Source organism: Acinonyx jubatus, chromosome X (assembly GCF_027475565.1).
Source record: "Acinonyx jubatus isolate Ajub_Pintada_27869175 chromosome X, VMU_Ajub_asm_v1.0, whole genome shotgun sequence".
Classification (NCBI taxonomy): domain Eukaryota; kingdom Metazoa; phylum Chordata; class Mammalia; order Carnivora; family Felidae; genus Acinonyx; species Acinonyx jubatus.
In genome coordinates, this window is record NC_069389.1 from 26,767,802 (window position 1) to 26,792,676 (window position 24,875).

Sequence of the window (24,875 nt, forward strand, 5' to 3'; positions counted from 1 at the left end):
TTTGATCCGGAAACATGGGATATTTTTTCTATTTATTTAGATCTTCCTTAATTTCATTCCACAGTGCTTTGTAGTTGGCAGTAGACAGGTCTTGGGTTTCTTTTATTCCTAAGTGTTTTATTTTTTGATGCTATTGTAAATGGAGTGTTTTCGGAATTTCATTTTTTAGGTTATTCACTGCTTATGTACAGAAAAATAACTGATTTATGTATTTTGACCTTGCAATCTGCAAACTTGCTAAATTTATTAGTTCTAATATTCTTTTAATATATTCCTTGGGATTTTCTGTATATAAGATCATGTCATCTGCAAATAGATTGCTTTACTTTTTCCTTTCCAAACCAGAAGACTTTTATCTATTTTTCTTGCCCAGTTTCCCTGGCCTGAACTTGTAGTATACTGGTAAATAGAAATGGTTAGAGCAGCCATCCTTACCCTGTTCGTGATCACAGGCGAAAGCATTCATTCTCTTTACTATGATGCTAGTTGTAGGTTTTTCTTAGATGCCCTTTATTAGGTTGAAGCATTTTCCTTCTGTATTAGTTTCCTAGGACTTCCAAGACAGAGTATCACAAACTGGGTGGCTTAAAATGATGAAATGTATTGTCTCACAGTTCTGGAGGATAGATCCAAACTAAGGTATCAGCAGACTATGCTCCATCTAAAACCTATAGGGAAGAATCCTTCCCTGCCTCTTTCCAGCTTCTGGTGGTGCCAGTCAATCCTTGGTATTCCTTGACTTACAGCTGCCACACTCTAATCTCTGCCTTTGTTGTCACGCAGTGTTTGCTTTGTTGTCAGTGTCTTCACATGACATTCTTCTCTCTGTGTATGCCTCTTTTCCTCCTTTTATAAAGACACCGGCCATATGTGGTTAAGAACCCAGCCTACTCTAGTATGACCTCATCTGAACTTGATCACATCTGCAATGACCCGATTTCCAAATACGGACACACTCATAAGTACCAGGGGTTGGGTCTCCCACACATCTTTTTAAGGAGACACTATTCAACCTACAACACCTTCTGTTTCTAATTTGTTGAGTGTGTGTATGTGTGTGTGTGTGTGTGTGTGTGTGTGTGCGTGTGTGTGCATTTTCACGAAAGGGTTTTGGACTTTGTCAAATGCGTTTTCTACAACTATTAAGATGACCATGTGGGTTTTGCCCTTTATTCTACTGATACGATACATTACAGACAGCCCCAACTTATGATGGTTTGACTTATGACTTTTTAAAACTTTTATAATGATGTGAAAGTGACAGATACTCAGTGGAAAGCATACTTTGGATTTTCCATTTTGATCTTTTCCCAGACTAGCAACATGCAGTATGATACTCTCTCCTGACGCTGGGCAGTGGCAGTGAACTGCAGCTCCCAATCAGCCACGTTATCATGAGGGGGAGCAAGCGATGCACTTATGACCTTTCTGTACCCATATAACCGCTCTGTTTTTCACTCTCAGTAGTACAGTAGTCGATAACTTACATGAGATATGTAACACTTTATATTATAAAATACGTATCATTATAAAATACACTTTGTGTTACGTGGTTTTGCCTAACTGTTGGCTAATATAAATGCTCTGAGCATGTTTAAGGTGGGCTAGCTAAACTGTGATGGTTGGTAGGTAAGGTGTATTGAATGCATTTTTGGTTTATAATATTTACAACTTAGGACGGGTTTGTTGAGACAACCCCGTTGTAAGTCAAGGAAAATCTGTACGTTGATTCAATTTTGTATGTTAAACTAATTTTGCATGCCTGGAATACATTTCACTTGATTATGGTATACAGTCCTTGATTATGGTGCTTTATTAGGTTTGAGAGTATTTTTCTTAAGGCTTTTTGAGTCTCTATTCATGAGGTATATTGGTTTGTAGTTTTCTTCTGGTGATATTTTCAGCTGGGAAGTATTCCTTTCTCTTCTAATTTCTGGAAGAGCTTGTGAAAAGCTGGTATTAGTTCATCTTGGGGGCACCTGAGTGTCCCAGTCAGTTAAGTGTCTAACTCTCGGATTCAGTTCAGGTCCTGATCCCAGGGTTGTGGGATTGAGCCTTGCACCCAGCATGGATTCTCTCTCTCCCTCTGCCCCTCTCCCCTGCTCACACTTTCTTTCTTTCTAAAAAAAAAAAAAAAAATTAAAACAAAATAAATATTTGGTAAAGTTCACCAGTGAAGCCATCTGGTCTTGGGTCTTTTTTTGGGAAAATTTTAAAATGATCAATTCAATTTCTTTATTTGTTATAGGTGTATTCATATTTCTTATATCTTCCATTCATAACATCCTCTTATAATCCTTTTTATTTCTATACGTTTGGTAGGATTGTATCCTCTTTCACTTCTACGGTGAGTAATTTGAGCCTTCTCTCTCTTCTCTCTTAGTCCAGTTAAAGGGTTGTCAAAATTGTTGATCTTTTCAATAACTAACTTTTAATTTTCTTCATTTTCCCTCATTTTTCTTTTCTTTATTTCCTTGATTTCACTCTAATCTTTATTTTCCTTCTCTCTTTTCCTTGGTGTGGATTATTGCCGTTGACCTGTCTTCAAGTTCACTGACTCTTCTGACAGCTCAACTCTGAGGTTGAGCCGCTCCAGTAAGAATTTCAATCATTACACTCTCACACTCCAGAATCTCTATTTGATTCCTGTTTGTAATTTGTATTCATTTATTGATATTTTCTATTTGGCAAGATGTGCATGTAGCTTTCTAGATATCCCAGGAAAATGTCAGAGTTTTTCAAGGACCTCTGGGGACATCTCATTCCCCAGATCTGCCTTTTCAGTTTTTCTCTAGACCATGATTATCTCAACTGGTATCACAGTTTCAGGCAGTTACAATTTAAACAATGTTGCTGGTTGTTTTGGATAAACACTCTGAGGATAGGGCTTTTTCTGGGGAGTTAGTGCAAAGTCAGGCCAAATAATGACAAGGCCTTGTGTACAGGTTTGTTCTAGGGAGCCGCAAGACAGGCCAAATAGTAATAAAGCTCTGAGAATTGAAGGGGTCTTTCTGATGAAGTCCATTCCCGGTCTTTCCTCTCTGGTGGCCCTAAGGCTGCTGATTCTCAAAGCTATGATGCAGCAGGGAGAAAGTGATGGCAATGAGCCAAGTTAAAAAGCCTCAAACCCTGCTTTTCTTACTGAAGTTCAGCAGTTTATATAATGTTGTGAACCTTTGCTTAATTTCCAGAGTTCAGAGAAGGCGATTTTGACCATTTTGGCAATTTGTTGCTTTTAGGGAGGAGTGAGTTTACACAGTTGGTACATTATATTTTCAAGCATGATAGAAGTTAAACTATGAAAAGGAAACAAGGCAAAACATGGCGTAATCAGAACATAATGCTATTCAAGTCTTGGGGGCTCTGCATTAAATATTTATATGGTATAGCAGTACCTGGGGACACTAGCCCATTACTTCCTCTGCTCTATCAGTGATGTACGAAGCACTCTGGTTGTACGCTTTGAAAAGTTTAATAGCTTCCTACATACTTTGGGAGGAAAAGTACTATCAGGTTATTGATTCTTTCTCCTTAATCACGTGGAAGCTTTAGGAGAGAACAAAAGGGAATAAAGAAAATGCGTGAAACCGCGGCAGGTCCCAGCAAGAAGATTTCTGATATTTTTGCATTACAGTATCAGAAATCCAAACCTCCAACTACCAGGGTTAATCAATTTGCTGATTTAATTTTGTGCACGTCAAAAAGTAAATAAAACATGTGGAAAAGGGATTCAGCTTCCACTACTGTGCGTATCCTTATGGCAGGTTAGGATATTGTCTAATACCGCCCATTACCCCCCCCAAATAATTAAAACTACAATGTTCTACTTCCATATTTGAAAAAGCTCTCCACTGGCTTCTTTCCTAGTAAAATAATTGGAGACCCCCAAAGAACTACTGTATTTACTATATATAATAAGGACAACTTTTTAAAGTAGTTACACGATTACAGTGTATCTATGTTTCAAGTTCCCTAAAGAACGTCTTCAAAACATCTACTTTGCAGCCTTGGAAATGTTTATTTACTAATTTGATAAATTATTGGATTTTTTGCCTCAGATAGTTTTAAGTATTATAGAGCCAAATCAGCTAGGCTCAAACAAGATTTCACTTCTCTATTGAATTCATGTACTCTTAGCTCAGCCAAGCACAAAACAGCTAATGCCGTCACATTTGAAAAGCTTTTATGCTGAATTTGACACAAAAGCAATCACAAAGCAGACAAAAAAGGAATTTCTCTTTCAAAAGCTGAAAGGGGAAAAAATAAATGAAAACTCTGAGCCTGGGTAAATCTCTCTTGACACTGGAAAAGAAAGCTTAAAATCACCAAGAGATAATTTTTCCAAAGAATTCATTGCCACGTTTGGACCGATCTTAATAGTCCCATGATGACCACTGCTAGCAGTTTTAGGTGCCAATGTCACACCATCTTACTGCTTATGAAAGTTAAATGGCAGCATCTCTCATAGGATTCTGTTATAGCTTATTGGAAGGGAGTTTGATTAGAATGGAAATCCTGTATGATTTTCCCTGACATCTGTCTTTCCATCTCAAAAAAACATTATTGTTTTATTAGGGCCATGGAGAAGGTCAAATGAAGCCAGGTGGTTAACAAAATCAACTACTAACTCCCATTATGTTTTTGTTTCCAAAAAGTTACGGGATATACCGGAGAGAAATTATACGTATACAATGGGCATCTCTTAACCACCTGCTGACTACTTATTGACATGATGGGCTATCTACAGCTTGTTCTTTGGACAAATCTAGACTGTCCTGTTGCTTTCTCCTTCCAGCCACACCATGCTTTCAAGATGGACTTTCCCCGGATGTTATCTCAGATTTCATTCCTATTCTGTGAAGGGGTGATTACTGTCTCCATTTTGTCTCCACTACTTTTTTTTTTCTTTTTAACCCAGAGGACGAGGCTGCCTGAATGTCCAATCGGTAAGGAAGTGGTTAAGGATGGGCCTTAATGAGATATTGAAAATAATTTAAAATGATCATTATTAAACGTTATATAGAGAAATACATATAAATATTTATACAATGATACCAAGGTTGAAATCAGAATTCCAAATTTTGTCCACATTACAGGACAATTAAGATATGTAGACAATAAATGGCAGAGATTAGGGGCCAAGATGAGCAATTATGAATCATCAAAATATCAGAATGGTAGACGAATTTTTCTTTAGTTCAGGTATGGCGACGGGCTTAAATTTTCAGAGTAGAATCCTACTAGGGCTTGCCTTTGAAACCGTTGCATTGTGAGAGTGAGGGCTGCTGCAAGGGAGGCTGCCTGCTTCAATCACAGCTCTCCACCTCTGTAGCCACAGCTTGATGACTGCCTCACCAGGCTCACCAGCTCGCTTCTGATCTTAGGCACATAGACTCCAAAAGGGTTTATGGAGCAAGGAGATCCTGCTCAAATTATCCAATGCCTCTTTATGTCTATTTTCACCCTCTCTTCATAAAAGGCGATTGTAAGTGATAAGCCAACTATTACCACTCAGTAGTGATAACATATTAGACATCAGGGCCAGATCTCCATTTTATATGCTTCCTGATGTTTAAATGTTTTTTACTGTTTATTCCTTTCTTGAGAGAGAGACACACACACAGAATGAGTGGGTGAGGGGCAGAGAGAGAGAAGGAGACACAGAATCCGAAGCAGGCTCCAGGCTCTGAGCTGTCAGCACAGAGCCCGACGTGGGGCTTGAACTCATGAACCATGAGATGACGACCTGAGGTGAGGTCAGACACTTAACCGACTGAGCCACCCGGGCAGCCCTATGTTCTCGGACTTTTAGAAGAATTAAAAATTGTAGTTCCATTAAAAAAGGGGATATACTTTGCAATTGTCTTTTTAGCTTTTCATAGTAAAACAGAATATGAAAACCTGTTCCCTGTATACTATTTTCATTATTTTCATTTTCTGCCTGTTGGCTTATACGATCTTATTGGTCAATTCATAATGACAGGTGTCTCCCTTTCTGATCTTTACAGTGTCTTCTTGATTTGTCTTAGCCACATAGAAGACAATGGGTAGAAGAGAACGTATGTGAGGTCATCTACAAGAGTAAGTGCTATGCATTCACATCCTAACTCTGTGATTTTGAGGAGGAGTTTCTGAACTTCTCTGGCCTTCAATTTTCTCACCTGTAAATAGGGAACAATAGTAGTTTCCATGGAAGGTTCTAGAGATGGTGAAATAAGCCAATATATGTGAAGTGATTAGCACAATTTTTGACAAAGAGCAAGTACCAGCCAAATGTTAGTATTAGCACTTGAATTACTTTTAGCTTTAGCATATGTCATTTACGAAATGGATGGGAAAATTACAGCTTTGGTCATCTTTATATAATGAACTTACACTGAAATTATATATAATTAATTAATTAATTAATTAATTAATTTGTTTTTAATGTTTTATTATTTTTAAGACAGAGAGAGACACAGCATGAGTGGGGATGGGACAGAGAGAGAGAGGGAGACACAGAATCCGAAGCAGGCTCCAGGCTCTGAGCTGTCAGCACAGAGCCCAACGCGGGGCTCGAACTCACAAACCGTGAGATCGTGACCAGAGCTGAAGTCGGACGCTCAACCGACTGAGCCACCCGGGCGCCCCAATATATATATATATATAATTTAATTCCTGAACATATAACACAAACAAAAACATCAGTTTCTATAGATAACGGCTGAGCCATTTTTATCATGACATTTTAGAAAGACAATTCAAAAGCAAAATTTTTATTTTAAAAGTATGACAAGGAGAGCGATTATAATACCATCTTGTCTCTGTTTTAGGTATTTAAAACACATTACTTATTTTGACGATGAAATTGTTTTCTTTTATCCTTTCATATTCTCTTTTGCAACTCTTTTCATCTCTTATTTTTAAGCCCCTTGCTTTTCTAAGAGCTATAAAACCCTAATCACTCTTGCCATCACTTTAAGATTCTTGTAGGTTTTAAGATTTCTCATGTGCCAACTTGCAGAGTCTTCTTGTCCTTATCAAATTTATCACTATATGCCTGTCATTTCTTCTTCCCCTCTTCCAACTCAAGGGTCCAGTCCAAACTCTTTTCCCTTGTTAATTCCTCTCCACCAGTTAACCACTCTGTTTCAAGATCTGCTAGATTCGTAGAATCCTCAATTTTTGGAGAGGAAAAGCAAATCGCATAGCATACCGAATACCTTATGGGTAAGACCACAGCCTTCAAGAGTAGCTACGTGAATTCTATATTTCCCAGAGTCAAACCAAGAATTGGGAACATCATCATTAGAAATTCCTACATCTTCTATGTACACCCCAAGGAGAAAATCTTAGTGGCCACATGTACCTACCACGTGAAAGAAATAATTGCTTCCAACAGAGCTAATGATAAGCCTATAAAATCCTATGGGACTTTCTAACATTCTTGTCATGTAAACAAAAATCTTGTCCTCATAGCAGCTCAGGTCCTTTGGAGAAGTGGCTACGGCAGAGTCTGGCTAAAAACTCACTAGCTCACTTTTCCCATTTACTCTTCCTGATGTTAAATTGGGAGCATGTTCTGCTCAATGGGATGTGGGTGGAAGTGATGATGTACATAATCTCCAGGCCTGTCCATAGAACCCCATGGATAAACTGGCCACGTTTTCTCTTACTCTCCTGCAGTGACCTGGGGCAGCCATGAGTTCAACGTGACAGTTTCACAAAATTGGAAAAGCCTGGATTCCTCAAGTCACTATTTATGAGAGCGCTCCCAGGAAGGACTCTTCAACCTGCACTGTACTATGACACAACCAAGGAATTAATCATTATTATATTAAATTCTTGAGAAATCAGGGTTTATTTTTTAAACAAACCTAGCACAAACACATATGCTATGTAGCTTGGCACAGCCTAAACACTGACTAATTTAGAAATGGAAGCCACTTCATCCAAGAAAACCACAATGTAAGGCTCTTTTTCTCAGATGACATAGCTAATTTGTGATTCAGACAATTGTTTAGCAGAAGGCCTTTTTCCACCAGAAAAAAAAAATCTACAGAGGGTTTTAATCAAAAATTCAATCTAATCAAGTTCTCACTGTGCTACTTCTCTGCTTAGCATTTAAGGTCTTTCCCAACTGACCCATAAATATGAGGTTGGAGAGAATTAAATGCATCGAAAGCACCATGCGTGATGCTTGATAAAACATGGCCATTAAACAAATATTATTTCCTTTCCCAGTTCTCTTTCTTGTATCCCAGAGAGCTCTAGATCATGAGATGGACAGATACATGATGGAGTTTTGGGGGGAAAGAAGAGGAAGAAGAGAAGGAAGACAAAGAAGTAGAGAGATTGGTCTGGAGGTCAAAGACCTGGGGGAGAAAGTGAGAGTACACCTTACCCTTGCCTTACCTTACACATCTCCTCCCTTCTTCACTCAGGGCCCTACTTAGGAAGGAGTAGACCTGTTCCTTTTTCTACGAAGGAAGTAATCCCAACCCCCTGCCTTCATGCTACCACATAAGTCTGGACATCAGCTATGAAGTGATCTCAAAAAATGGTGTACTATGAAAAGCAGCCTATGATATCCCGATTAAACAAAATTAATTTTAAGTTTGCTATTAGCCATCAATTTTCCTCTAATCTCTACCTTGACTGAAAAGTCTACTGTTCATTTCAGCCTAAACGCAATTTTCTTTCCATACGTTTACCTTAAAAATCATTCAATTTTCATCCATATTATAATTTTATCCAGTACAACTGGTATTTTATTTTAAGGACATATCTGTGATACTAACCTTGGTTTCTGTGATTTTCTTTTGGATCGCATCCATTGTGTAGGGAGTCTCCTTCCATGACTCCAGCTTGGCTCTGGCCTGCCCCAGCACCTGCTCAGCTTCTTCTTTAGCTTCCAGCCATTGTGTGGAATCCTTTAACATTTCATTCAACTGCTGCCTCCGGTTCTGAAGGTGTTCCTGTACTTCATCCCACTGACTCTGAATTCTTTCAACTGGAATAAAAGGAAAAAACTGAATATATAGGAGTGAATGCAGGTCTGGAGAAGACATCTGAATTTTAACATTCAAAGATTTCCCCACTCTTTCTAGTACTCATTTAAAACATTGTTCATTGTGTTACAGCTAGGATAAGGGACAATCGAATTCCTTTCTTGTTCAGTGGCAAACAGGAGGTTAAGTTATCTTCCTGAAGGTGACCTAGAACATCAGTAGTATACGTAAATATTCAGCTCTGTCTTGTTCCCAATCCCCAGAGTCAAATATGAATAATCATTTAGAAAGGTACGATAGCAGAACGCCTGAATTGCCTTGCCCTTAGCACTTCAGAGCCCAACAACCTGACTTCTGACACTGTCATTGGAAATTCATTCCTCAAAGGCTTTGTGGGGCCCCAAAGAATTTGTTTTGCCATCTGAGTGGCCGGCCAGATCTACCAGGGAGTTGATGGTTCCCGTCGCCCCACCTCCCAGGAGCAGCCTGTAAGGAAGAAGCGATGGTAGGTATTGGGGCATGAATATTTGAGTCCCATTCATACCAGGGTATGTAACTGGGGAGCATGTGTTTTACAAGGGTTCCAGAGTTTTCCTAGTGGGATAAAGCTCCAGTGACCCAAAGAAGGAACCTGCTTGATAACGCACCATCTTTTATTGACTTGCCTACCTGCCTTACTGGCTGTTTCCCTCAACTCCCAAATAAACCATGCACTCTCAAAACCTTTTCCTGGGGTCTTCTTCTGAGGCAACCCAAGAGCAGATAGGCATCCTGGAAATGTAACAATATCTAAGGATCCATGCTGATTATATTTTGTAAGACAGCCTTATCCTGAGGCAATTTTTTTGGTATCGTTGCGAGTCCAAGATGGAGATGCCCTATTAATTCTTCTCTGAAGTACTTTATTTTAATATATTAAAAACAAACATACCACATCGTCTTTTTCTTTTAAGGACCACATTATCTTTCCTTGAAGCTCATTTCATAAAGTACAAACAATGCCCTAGAAAATAAGTAATAAAACCACTACCAACTTTATCCCATGAGGAAAACCTGACAAATATTCTAGATGTTTCCTTAAGTCTCGATGAATACCATACATAGGCGGTTACCAAATTCTCTCATACAGAACTCCTTCCCACTTTTTACATATTCCCACTGCAAAGCTCTGTCATTTTTCAGCTACATACCTGCAAAAGACCATATGGCCCCACTGCTTCGAGTCTGTTTTGTAACACAACTTCTACACTACAGAGAGAGCAATAACTAATATAAATATGATCACCCCAATCCCTCATTTAAACCCTTCAATGCCTCCCTACTGTCCTCTGAAATATCTTAGCTTGACATACATGTTCCTCTGTGATCTGGCCTGGATAACCTAGGAGATTTATTTACAAAGGAACAAATTAGAACATAATCAGCGTAAACAAAAGTCACCAAAAATAATACAGGAAATTGGACCTTGAGGCATTGGAGCTGTTGGCTACATCTGGGACCAAGAATTCAGGGGAGGGAGAAGTGTCCAGAAGCTGGGAATCATCAGGAGAAACCACCTTGAGAGGCGCGGTAATCTTTTCTCAAGGGACACTGTCAGCCTGAGGCAACTTCCCTGGAAGGAACCAGGAGAATAAATACCCTGATCTCACTTTGCCCTCGCTCTCTTCGCTTTTCCTAACAGGTCTCCCGAGTGGGTAAACCAACCGAAAGGCAGAGAGCATGGGAGCCCAATGGTGACACAGATCTGCCCCTCAGAGTAGAGACCACAGGAGACAAGGGCAAGGGGGGCTATGGATAGAGATAAAATGTACACAGAACAGTACTGTAAAATTGCACTTCACGACGTTAAGTTTAGACCTTCTTCGTTAACCCTGCTGTTGGCTCCATTAAGTTAGGAGAACCCAGGAGTTAAAGAAGTGCTTGAGATTTTCTGTAAATAAGCATCAGAACTAGACAGAACCTACAAGACTAGTGATTGTGACATGAAATCAAGAATCTGGGACCTGGAGTAGGCAAAACCAAGTAAGTGGCCTTCATTATGCATGATTGGGTTTAAAAAAATTTTTTTTTTAACATTTTATTTATTTTTGAGACAGGGCGAGACAGAGCATGAACAGGGGAGGGTCAGAGAGAGGGAGACACAGAATCTGAAACAGGCTCCGGGCTCTGAGCCGTCAGCACAGAGCCCGACGCGGGGCTCAAACTCACAGACCGTGAGATCGTGACCTGAGCCGAAGTCGGCCGCTTAACCGACTGAGCCACCCAGGCGCCCCTACGCATGATTGTTTTTATTGGGTTTGTTTCTGTTTGCGTGTGTAACATGTGAACCTCTGTTTTAAATGTCAGTCTCTCTCTCTGATCTTTGAGCCCCATTCTGTTTTGTGTGTTTGTTTCATCGCTGTTGTTGCCCCACAAGGTAGTGCGGTACCTATCATAGTTGAGGTTTACAGTTATTATTTATTCATTTGTAACAGGCTTTAAGTAATCTCTATACCCAACATGGGGCTCGAACTCACAACCTCGAGATCAAAAGTTGCATGGTCCCCTGACTGAGTCAGCCAGGTGCCCTGAGATTTATAATTATTAAGTAGTCTTCTATTTAATCTTTAGTTTGCAAAATTACTAGTATAAATGCTCTTATAAGAAAGCTGTGGAAAATATAAATAAATACGCCTTAACATGTTCTGAAATATTTCTCCATCAATCATAGAAATAACTGATATTCCAATTACGAACCAATTTTTCCACTTATCGTAGCAGGTTATTTTATTATGCATACTTGGCACCTTTTTTTCTTAGCCCATTTTTATATACTATATGTATTTGAAAATAATAAAATTGGCTTTCCTTAAAAAGTCTCTGATTCCAATTTGCCTTTGCATTAATCAGCCTTGATTAGTGACATTTTATTACGCTAGCAAAATTTTAAATGCCTCGTATTTTTGATATAAACATGCTAAGCCATTTGCAATCATGCCCGTGAATATTTCATACATCTTATAGTTCATTTCAGTAGGGCAGACATAATCTCCATATTTGAATAGGCCGTCCTATGAGGAAGAAGTAAGATAGTTCTTCCTATTATATGGGTATGTATGTCTTCATTGAGCCAAAAGGAGGAAACTTTCACAACCCAGATCATTATTTCAATCATACCGTTTGAATGTTTGTTGAGTCACAGCAATCAAAGTGCTCATCCCAAAGGGGTCGTGCGTGTGCAATGTGGCAAGATAAAATGGTTCTTTGGTGTGTGCATCCCACTAAGGGTGTGCTTTCTCATCCTTGACCTTCAACTGTATGCGATCATCAGATAATACTTAACTAAATAAATGTACAGGCTACAGACTCACTCAACCATCCATCTATCCCTCCAAGCACCCCAAACCAACAGTCTGTTCGTCTAGCCTGCCAGTCACCATTTTATTTACCATCTGCTAGACACCGGGCATTATGCTAAGTGGTGGGGAAACAAAGCAGTCAAGACAGATTCCCCAGTTTCTAGTTGGTGCCTGTCATATAAAGGTGTTGGCCACCGTCTACCCAAAGAATAAAGGATGAACGGTTCTGGGGAAAAGATAATGAGTTCAATCTTAGGCCTATCCATTGGGAGGTTTTAGTCACTTGGAGTGGAGGTGCAATGGCACAGCTGTGTATTTTGGGAGAGAAATCCCAGATTATAAATTCCTGCAGAGAAGCAGTGAAGACATCAATGTGAACGCATTCTCATTGATACGGTATGTAAATCGATCGAACAGAACAGAGGGTTAAAGACGAAGTCCTGGAAAATGCATGACGGAACATAAAGACAGAACCAAGCCGAGGTAGCCGGGAAGAGGAATGCTTGCAGAGGGTACTGTCATAAAGACACGGGCAAGAAAGGATTTCAAAAACGCAAGAGTGGTTGACACTTTTAAACGCCATAAATGTCACAACACGTAATAAAAATCAGAATAATTAACATTTATCCGAATACCTCCACTGATTAAAGGACTATCTTAAGTTCTACACGAGCGTTAACTCATTTAATCAACATGATGATCTTATGAGGCAGGCATTACTGTTTATGCTGCTGCTGCTGCTGCGGCTGCCACTTCTCCTCCTTGAACGGAGGAAGAAACAGACTGCTTGACAGGGGGGCCATAAGGTCATATCGATAGGGAGTGCAGGCGCCAGGGCTTGGAACCAGTCAGACTCCCCAAAGCCCATGCCAAAAGTATCCATTGGCTTTGATCACACAGAATTCCCTGAAGACCATACAGAAAATAATTTTAGCGGAGTGGTAGAAATCTTACTGTCAAGGATTGACAAATGAATCAGCCAATGACGAGAGCCGGAAGAGAATCACCCTTTGTGGGTGACAACTGGGAGGTGCGTTTTTCGCTGTCTCCCAGAGTTCACTCATCAGGGTTGAGTGCTAGTGGCCCACAGCAATCACTTGCTCCATAATTGGCCCAATCATTGGCTTCTTTCCCTATTTCCCGGTCCCACTCTCCTACGGGTATTTCAGGGGATCACCTTACAAGTAAGAACACTTTCACTCAAATCATTGTTTAAAGGTTATCCGTCTGGGAAAAGGTACTCTGAGAATTTTATTCATTAAAAACAAAAACAAAAACGAAAACAAAACTTAGTGCTTGTTACCTGGTACACTTTCAGTAACTATCTGTCAAATGAATTGTACATTCAGACTATTTTAATTATCCACGCTTCCTTTTGCTAATGATGCAAATATTCCACTTCTAAAGTTAATCTTTGCCCCGGACCTTGAGTCTTGCTTCCTTAGAAGGAATCACTGTGTCTTGACTGCATTTCAAGTTTACGTAATTTGAACAATGGCTGAAGAATTATGCTCATTGTCACTTCTCATCAGGGAAATGCAAATCAAAACTACAATGAGATATCACCTCACACCTGTCAGAAAGGCTAAAATCAACAACTCAAGAAACAACAGGTGTTGGCGAGAATGTGGAGAAAAAGGAGCCCTCCTGCACCGTTAGTGGGAATCCAAACTGGGGCAGCCGCTGTGGAAAACAGTATGGAGGTTGCTCAAAAAGCTAAAACTAGCACTACCTTATGATCCAGCAGTCGCATTACTGGATATTTACCCAAAAGGCACAAAAACACTAATCCAAAGGGATATATGTACCTCTAGGTTTACAGCAGCATTATTCACAACAACCAAGATATAAAAGCAGCCCAGGTGTCCATCAAGAGACAAATGGATAAAGAAGATGTGGTATACAGATGCAAAGGGATATTATTCAGCCATAAAAAGAATGAAATCTTGCCATTTGCAGCAACATGGATGGATCTGGAGAGTATAGGCCTAAGTGAAATAAGTCAAAGAAAGGAAGACAAATACCATATGATTTCACTCATATGTGGAATTTAAGGGAAAAAAAGAACAGCAAAGGGGAAAAAAAGAAGAGAGACAAGGAGACAAGGCAAGAAACAGACTCTTAACTATAGAGAATGAACTAATGGCTACCAGGGGGGAGAGGGGGGCGGGGGAGGGGAGGGGTGAAGCGGCCGGCGGGGACTGAGGAGGCCACTGATGCTGAGGAGCAGAGGGTGATGTATGGAAGGGTTGAATTCATATACTGTACACCTGAAACTAACATAATACTGTATGTTAAGTGAAATTAAAATTAGAACTTAAAAAAAAGAATCGCCTATTTTACTCTTTATTTTCCTCTCATTCTTCATGATCTCTACTTTAAACAAACAAATATTCTCTGGGCATCCTTTCTGATTGAATGCCTCTGCATCAGCCATGGTTTTTGGCACAGAACATCTTCAATATCATATCTACTAGAACATCCTCATCTAATAAAAAAATCCATAAATTAAAAGCTATGTTGGCGTGTGTGGGAGATTCTTGTGAGCCAAAACGAGTCAATGCTGTTTCTTTCTCTGGTATCCTTAAAATAAACCAGAGATCAGACAGAATCTGTTGGCATGTCTTTTCACCTCAGTTGGTATTTTTAATTAAATCTGAGGTGGCATAGTATAGAAAAGTATATGTATATACCAGACAAGGGTATTTTTTTTTTCAACGTTTTTTTTTTTTTTTAATTTATTTTTGGGACACAGAGAGACAGAGCATGAACAGGGGAGGGGCAGAGAGAGAGGGAGACACAGAATCGGAAACAGGCTCCAGGCTCTGAGCCATCAGCCCAGAGCCTGACGCGGGGCTCGAACTCATGGACCGCGAGATCGTGACCTGGCTGAAGTCGGACGCTTAACCGACTGCGCCACCCAGGCGCCCCAAGTAAGGGTATTTTTATGGGCATTTTCAAAGTTTAAAAGACACTGAGTTCCAGAGGCTAATAACAACAATAAAATATCATATTGTTATTAACATAAGTACAATGAAACAAATACTAGAAAGCGAATCAACACATGTATCAACTCTTGTGAAATAACTACCCGAATGGGAGAATCCATTTTGCAGAGCAGAAATTATGGAGAGATTATTTCCTTTACAAAAGGATTCACCATAAGATTTCTTTAAACAGTCAGCCTGTTAGATATATTTAAAATATTATTTGATTTGGTGGTGCCCGGGTGGCTCAGTTGGCTAAGCATCTGACTTAGGCTTAGGTCGTGATCTCATGGTTTGTGAGTTTTGGCCCCGCGTCGGGCTCTGTGCTGACAGTTTGGAGCCTGGAACCTGCTTGAGATTCTGTGTCTCTCTCACTCTCAGCCCCTCCCCTGCTCACCCTCTGTCTCTGTCTCTGTCTCTGTCTCTCTCTCTCAAAAATAAACATTAAAAAAATTTTTTAAATATATTATTTATTTTGTATTCCACTCCCAAGTACACATCCAAGACAAATGCATACTTGTATTCACCAAAAGACATGTCCTAAATTGGAAGATTCCCCTAACTGCAAAGTACCCAAATTCCCCTCTACTATAAAATGGATAAATACGGTGGATAAATATAATGGATAATTTTGCCAATAGATAAATGGATAATGGATAAATTTACCAATAGAACACTATCTAGCAACAACAATAACACAACTTATGCAATATTATGTATTAATCTCATTTATGTAATATTAGCTATTAATCTCATAAACATAACGTTGAGGGAAAGACATCAGCCAAAAACAAGGGCATACTGTTTTATTTCATTCGCATAACATAGAAAAACACGAAGAAGTAAGATGACTGTAGAAGTCAGGATACCAGTTAGCCTAGTGAGACTGGTAGTCACTGAAAGAGACATGACAGGCGCTTCTGAACTTCCTGTTTCTTGATTTGAGTGCTGTTCACACAGCTGTATTTAGCTTGTGCAAACTCACCAACCCAAACATCCATAACATGTACATTTTCCCTAGGCATATTGTACTTCAATAAAAATTTAATGAAGTATGATTTGGCTCGCGAAATATATTCAACATACAACGTTGGAGAATTCATCTTTTCAAAAGGGTTGCAACCTGAGAAGCATGCGTCACTGGTAGACACAAATAACGAGAGATGCGATGGCTTTGCTGAGGACACAATACAATTTACGTCTTAGGTTGGTGTGATAAAGAACAGAAATACTGGTCAGTGAACCAGACCAGGCTCCCAGAAACAAATCAGCACACGGAGACTAATGAAGCAGATATGTGGTTATTTACCAACAGCAACAGAGCCCTGCAGTTGATGGATCTAACTGTCCTAAGAGCAGACCCTGCAGAACCATATGTAAAAGAAAACTTGGGCGGTAGGGTACATATTCCATTTTGTCAAGGAGTGAAAGTTAACTGAAAATGTGTAGCTCATCAAAGAGGAGCTGTTTTGGATCTGGCCCACGGTGCTAGTTGGACATCAGATGGACCTGCTCATTGTCCATGCTTGGGCAACAATTCAAACCACAGAATTTCACCACACTTGCAACACTGCATTCAGGATATTACTGAGAGACCAAAGATATATTACAGCAATGGACTTGGTCACTAGAGCCCATACTGTTAGATTTACATTTATACCGGAATCATCTGACGTGCAAAAGTGAAATAATAATAAAATACATGCATATAAACTCAGACAATCTGTGCACGTTGGTAATTGAAGAGCTGCCCGAATGTGTGCATTTCTCTTTCCCAAGGGCCATCATGGAAAGCTTCTCAACTGATTTGTCCAGTAAGTAGATGCTGGATAATGAAGGGAAATAAATAACCAATGCTAAGACTCAGGATGACAGACTGGGACTCGGCATGTGTCCTGATTTACAGATCTCCAGAAGTGTCAAATTGGAAACTCAGCAATCATGTCAAGAACCACAATACTGCAGAGAAAGAAACAGTTCAGTTGATTGAGTACTAACCAATCTTTCACTTCATGTTTTTGAGCTAGCTACGTTTGATTATCGATATACATTCTTGACTGATATAAATTCCCACAGCATCTCTCCTAGGGAAAAATGTTATTTACAAAAACGAAATGATTGCCTTTTTGAATATACATTGCTACAGAAGAAACAACAGCTCTGTTGCAATTTCTGCACTGGATTTACAACCTGAGAAAGTTCCTGTGAGTAAGTTTTAGAAGGAAACCTTGATTGGCAGTTAGTAATGGGTTATAGCCCTAGATTCGTGACGAAATTTAACTGGCAAAAGTTGACTGACCACAACTTCAATTTTCTCAACTGCAAAACGGAAATAATGACAGTTGTACAACCGAAGGACTTTTGTGCAGATACAGTCCAACAATGAATAAAAGCATAGCGGACCATACTAAAGCAAGGTGTTGCTGCTTCTCTGTACAGAGACTAAACAACGGATTATAGTCATCAGCAAACATTTGTGATCTGCGATGTGGAGCACACTGTATATCTCAATGGTTCCACAGAGCACTTAAGTGTTCCAGGTAGAAAATGCCAAGCTGGAAGAGTGACATTGCAGGCAACTGGGTCACAAATGAGTTAAGAAGGCAGATATTTAACTACGGTCAACTGTAAGCAAAATGACTCCAACTGAAGTTAAGATAATGAGTTCTGATAGTTAAAAACGGGAAAGAGATGTGGGAACCATAACAGACTGTTTCCTGCAGCTAAAATAGTCAACAGAATGTTAGGGATGATCAAGAAGGGAACTTAGGAAGGAAGGAAGGAAGGAAGGGAGGGAGGAGGGAAGGAAAAGAAACCGCCATTATTATACTCTTATACAAAGTTAGGGTACATCTATACCTTGAGTAATGTGAGCATATCTTAATGTTTGATATTCAAAGACTTATAAGGAACCAAGGTAAGTGAAAATAATAACCCAAATTATAGAGAATATTAATATTTGTTTCATCTGACTTCACATGGCATTTAAACACGGTTCTGTAGAAAAGTGATTTATAGTTAAGCTCTTCAAGGAGGTATCTCAACTTAAACCATTAAGAAGGGGGAGAAACAAATACACTGACCAGGAAGTCAAATGTACCTAGTGTAAATGGACATGCGCTGTATTTAGGAACAGGACATAAGGGGTGTGGTTGCTATGTAAACATAGAATAAAATGTCTGGGACATTTCAGACCAAAAACCTGAAAAGAGAAGGGAGTTATAGGCACATGATTAAATCCTAGCCACTATGACTGATTTGAATATCTGCTCCTTCTCTAAATCCTAAAAAGCTAGAATTCAAGAATAGCCAAACACCTAGTTGAAATTCACAGAAGACAGGCCTACCTAGAATAAATGACCAAGTTAAAAATATTTTATGATAGTAGTCTAATGTTTGTTAGATCGGACATGGCAAAGATCGTAATTTAATGCTATGTTCACACCCAGTTTACTCTCTGTAAAGTGAGGATAACAAAAACAAGAAGACTGATAATCTGTGAAGATTAAGGAAATAATGGACACAAGGCACTGACCAGAGTGCCTGGCCCCTAACTCACTATTACAGGGGTAAAGATAGGGAACTATGTGCTTTCATAATGCCAGTGAAGTTCTTAAATCCTGAGCCACAAGGCAGAAGTGAGCAGACTAGATGATTCCTGAGGTTCTTACCAGCTCTAACAGTCTGTGAAATACATGTTTCCTGATGTTTCTGTCAGAGATAGAGGCTCACCTTCCAACGTTATTGAGAAGAACTCAGTCAGCTCAGTGACTGGATGAACAAAAAGAATATCAACAGCCATTCCCCTGGATGGGCTATTAGTATGATTCAGCCTGACAATCTTAAAGTCAGCTGTGTTGAAAATTCAGTCAAAATAAACTCAAGGCAACCTAAACAAAGGTTCCTTTCTTTTGAAAAAAACTTTTCATTGAGGTAAAACTGATCTATAATGTTGTATTAGCTTCGGGTGTACATGATAATTTGATATTTGTATATACTGAAAAACCATCATCTTACTAAGTCTAGTCGACATTCAAAAGTTGTTTCTTTTCTGGAGTGATTGTATTTTTCTGTATCTTGATAGAGGCACGTGTCACGCTAGTGTAGCCATTCGTCAACACTCACCGAATGGCACACGCAAGACTTGTGCATTTGACTATGCAAATTTTGCCACAGACAAACAAACAAAAGAATTGTAAATGAATATTGAGCTCTAGTTAATGATACGTGTGTTGTAGCGTTTAGGGGTAAAGGGTACTGATGCCTCCAAACTTTGAAATGAATCAAAAAATAATCGGGATTGATGGGAGGCTACAGGGATGAAGAATCTAGCAGAATCTAGATGGTGAGTTCATGGCTATTCAATGCACAGTTCCGTCAGTTTTTCTGTGTATTTGAATTTTTCAGAATAAAACATTAGAGAAAATGCTCTCTCACAGCAAGCACGAGGCAGCATATTATTTAGGCAGCTTTTTAAGTCACTAAGACCACTTTCCAATAAAGAAAATAATACCATCTGTGGAATATGTAAGTTGAGAAGATAGTAAATAGCATTTATAGGAATGGAAATGGCAAATGGAATTCAGGCAGATCTCTTAGTTTCATAATCAACAGGCTGTCAAAGACCATAATACCTCATTTAAAGTGTGCCAAATATTCTTTTTTTAAATATAATTTATGGTCAAACTGGCTTCCATACAACACCCAGCGCTCATCCCAACAACTGCCCTCCTCCATGCCCATCACCCGCTTTCCCCTCTCCCCGCCCCCCCCCCCCCCCACCGTCAACCCTCAGTTTGTTCTCTGTATTTAAGAGTCTCTTATGGTTTGCCTCTCTCCCTCTCTGTAACTTTCTTTTTTCCCCCTTCCCCTCCCCCATGGTCTTCTGTTCAGTTTCTCAAGATCCACATAGGAGTGAAAACATATGGTATAAGGTATCTCTCTTTCTCTGACTGACTTATTTCACTCAGCTTAACACCCTCCAGTTCCATCCACGTTGCTGCAAATGGCAGGATTTCATTCTTTCTCATTGCCAAGTAGTATTCCATCGTATATATAAACCACATCTTCTAACAGAAAAAAATGAGTCTTCTGAAAAAAAGCTCATTCTCCAGTTGTGGTTATAAACCATAGGTAAGGGTGTGCTGGTGCTCACACTGAAAGATGAGTTAAGGTCAAAGGAAAATTTTGCCACCAGTTGGAGAGTCACAGATTATGAGAAAATACCAACATCACGTCAAAATGAAACATGTAAGCTATTTTAATCATTTAAAAGGCAGATGTTGAAATGTGACATTATGTGATCATTAAAATAAATTCCAAAAATGGCTTCCTTTAACAGGGGGAACCTACTGGTTGAGATGAAACCTTGAAGTTGAGGGAAAACGCTTGACCCACAGTTCCGCAAAAGTATTTCGGTGTATAATCCTAGGTCACTCACAAGACATGGAAAAGAAACTATAGACACAACAGATCACCGGACAATCCAACTGTCCCACTGGCCCCGGCTGTCAACTAATTAAGTGCCAAATGTAGCAAATAAAGTACTAACAACTCAAAAGGGTTCAGCAAGAGTTCACTAAAGTGGAGTAAAGGGTACCATTACAGTTCCAGCACCATGGATTTATTGCCGTGTTACTGGCATGCAACGCACACAGCAAAACCCATTCATCACTCCATTTTCACATCAAAATTGATGCATTTGTTGGAATGCGAATATTCTCAAAGATATGTAGAATAAAAAGGGCCTTTTTCTCCCTGAACACACATTGAGTTTCGTCCCTACACCTTGTCACTCAAAGTTTTATTTGGCAAGGTGCAGAAAATGCAAGTCATACTTGAGAAGCAAAGAGGGCTCACTTCTATCTTTACAAGCACATTTCGTAGTCTAGCCATTCAAGTCAAGGAATAAAATAAATATAAAATAATTCCTCGAATAGAAACACTGGGCTAAAAAGCGAAACACCAGATACTATCTACCGGAGGACTATTCTGTCTTTCTCGTCTTCCTCACCTCCTTCCCTTCAGGCGTAGGTGTCCTTCCTACCCAAGCCCAATTCCCTCCTTGTACTCAGTATTCCAGTTTCTTCCACCTCCTAAAAGAAGGGATTCTATTTTTCACCGGCCCCATATCTTCAACCTCAGTCCAGAACTTCATCTAAAAAGAAAACACAAAACCAAAAAGATTTTCTTTTGGCCCTAGCACCGTGTCTGGCCAATCTGATGTCTTTTCCTTCATAGAAGAGTGGTTTACATCAGCGTGACTTAAGGGATGGTTTGTGTACCCGCAGTGTCAGTATCACCTGCGAGCTTGCAAGAACTGTAGTAGCTCGGGCTCTACCCAAAACCTAACTCATCAGATTCTACGTTTTTAAAACTAGATTCCAATGGTGATTTATGTGCACATTAGAAGTTGAGAAGCGCTGGTCAATATGCACTATTTCCACTTTCACACCTCAGGTTCCTTTCTTAGTCACTACATTCTGACTTTCGCCACTGAAATTGTAGATAATAGCTGAAATGGAAATTGAAATTGCCATTGAAATTGTGGTAGATAATAGGTATGATATTCAAGTTACTATAGCACTGGAGATTCTAAAGTCTTTATTTTTCCAGACCTCCCTTTAGTACCTGCCATCACTGATAAGGCCTCCTTGAAACTTTTTGATTAACATGGCATGGATTTTACCCGACCTTTCTGGCCATGCCTCAGCGTCCTCTGCTTATCTCTTAAATGTTGCTATTCCCTATGAGTCTCTTTTTGATCTTCTTTTCTTTTTCCCTGACATATTCTCTCCCTGGTGAGTTCACCTATGTATATTGCTTCCTTTACTACCTTTCCAATGATCATAGTCAAGTCTGTTTCAACCTAAGAACTCTCTCCCAAACGCCATGTTCACATAGTCAGATATCTCCTAAATCCCTTTTGAATATTCAGTGTATCCAAAAATTGAACACATCCTCCTCACCCTTCTCCCCTAATCGCTGACACACATCTGTTCCTCTACCTAGTCATTCAAAGAGAAACATACAAATCATCCTTGATTTCTCTTTCTTCCTTATCCTTTAACCAAGATGCCAAGCCATTCATTCAACCTCCTTAATCGCTCTTCTAACCTCTCTATCATCCAGCTGTCGCTTCCCAAGCCTGTTTTAATTAAAAGCCTCCCGATGTTCTCTCTTATTTACTGAATCATAGCCTTGTCTGTGCAACTGAATCAACAGGGGTGATTTGAAAAATACCAATGTCTGGGCTCTATTCCCGAAGACTTTTATTTAATTGGTTTGGGGTGGAGTCCAGGCACTTGCAGTTTTTTAAAAGCCCCCACCTCCTAGCGATTCTACTGTGCAGCTAGGACCGAGAACCATTGCTCTAACACTGGTCTTTTCCACTCCACATTAATCTTCAAGCCTGTGGTTGCAGAAGGCTTTTGAAGATGAAAATCTGAGTCTGTCATCATTTATTCAAGTCCTCTAATGTCATTCTTCCATTGCTTTCAGAACAAAATCAAAACGCTTCACCTGACTTGTAAGACCTTTTCCAGCTTCTTGACTTCTATTGCCCATTGAGTACCCCCTCTTGGAGCTCTACAGCCACATGAGAGTCCCCTGCATGTATAATGTGATGCATGTCTCACTCGTGTCTGTGCCTCGCCTCTACCCAGATTATTCTCCACCCTTGTCCACTCGGCAGCGCTCTGCTCAGAAGCCACCACCACTGGTCATTTTTTCCTGATCATTCTCTTTGGCCCCACCAAGCCTTGTTTCATGGGTTTGGGTACAGTACCCCACATTATGGTTCCTAGAGCACCCTGCTCTTATCTCGGAACACAGTGATTACACTATTTGGCAATGATCTATTTTCTGTCTATTTTACCCACTGAAAGGTGTTGCCTTCAGGAGACGAAATATATTGTTCTCCTCGGGACCCAGCACAAGTTTGGCACATAGGAAGGTGTACAGAAGTGTGTTGAAAGGGCAAACACAACTCTTATATCACACACAAGAATGTATGCGCTCCTGCAGACACAAAATTATTAAACAACACAAATATATACATGTAGGCAAGGTTATGAAAATAAAGTGCATGTTCAAATTTCTACTTTGTGAGAATGAGGCTTCTATATTAAAGGGAAAAGAGGAAATGAATTATTGAAGTATAGTCTCAATGGACCCTTTCAAATACTTCTCCGGAAAAGCAATACGTAAGATCAAAAATAAAGATCGATCAGTTCTGGCTCATTTAACGTATGTCCTGTTATTAGGCACAGGATCGCTGATTATAAAATACATTTTAGACCAAAGTTGTAGCAGTAGCAGTAGGAGTAGTAGTAGACTGAAAAGCCAAAAGTAAAAGTGGATGAAGTCTCAAACTGCCCTTCCTAGGCTCCATTTTGAGATAATCTTTACTTATTTAAACCTCAGCAGCTCATAAATGTTACAGTGAATAATGTGAGATACAGGGAGGTGAAAAGTAACTCTTCTGTGCTGATTCCTAGGGGCACATGTACCCCAGTGTTTACGGCAGCGCTCTCAACAATAGCCAAATCATGGAAAGAGCCCAAATGTCCGTCAACTGAGGAATGGAGAAAAAGATGTGGTTTATATATACAATCGAGTATTACTTGACAATGAGAAAGAATGAAATCCTGCTGTTTGCAGCGACGTGGATGGAACTGGAGGGTATTATGCTGAGTGAAATAAGTCATTCAGAGAAAGACAGATATCATATGATTTCACTCATGTGTGGAATTTGAGAAACTTAACGGAAGGCCATGGGGGAAGGGAAGGGGAAAAACAGTTTCAAACAGAGAGGGAGGCAAGCCATGAGAGACTCTTAAATACAGAGAACACACTGAGGGTGCATGGGGGGTGGGGGAAGGGGGAGTGGGTGATGGGCGTTGAGGAGGGCGCTTGTTGGGATGAGCACTGGGTGTTGTGTGTAAGCGATGAATCAATCATGGGAATCTACCCCCAAAATCAAGGAACTCTATCTATTCTAATGATTCCAATTCAAGTGATAAAATAGTTTCGCACCAAATATGTAAATATGCTTTGAACATTAGTATAGCAACTCCTAAAGTGGTATAGAGGCTCCTAAAATGAAAGGCTTGAGTTTACAAGAAACAACAAAAAAACAGTATACAGCTCCCACTATTTCTATTTACCTCTGGGTAAATCATAACTGTACGTCCGGGGAAGAAAGATCCAAGAGAGACACAATACCTTGGTGAAACAAATGGCTGAGAAATACAGAAGCAGAATAGTGTGACGGCCTTAATTTTAGAAGAAAATCTTCTTAAAAAGAATTTCCATAGTGAAAGAAGGAATAGAGAAATTTTAAATGAGGTAATCTATGTGAAAAGTGCTTTATAAACTGCAAAGCTGTCAGCAACCATAAGGTACTATTATTATCTTCTTTAAAATATATTCCTTCAAAAACATATAAAATGGACGCCTTTTAACAAGAACATAAAGACACACAAACATTGCCAGAACTGGATATCCCACGAGATGATACTTTTGTTCTCCTAAGCTCTTATAAAGGGTTCTTATGTAGA

At 39.6% G+C, this 24,875-nt stretch overlaps 1 protein-coding gene across 16 annotated transcripts in view; it reads right to left on the reverse strand.

Annotated features, from left to right (window-relative positions):
- The window catches only part of DMD (dystrophin), a 2,092,562-nt gene that overhangs the window by 523,218 nt on the left and 1,544,469 nt on the right, over positions 1-24,875 (reverse strand). For all 16 annotated transcript variants that reach the window (XM_053201917.1, XM_053201921.1, XM_053201923.1 and 13 more), the window contains one exon: positions 8,781-8,992. In XM_053201917.1, the coding sequence (XP_053057892.1) occupies positions 8,781-8,992 (212 nt within the window). The remainder of the gene's footprint in view (positions 1-8,780; positions 8,993-24,875) is intronic.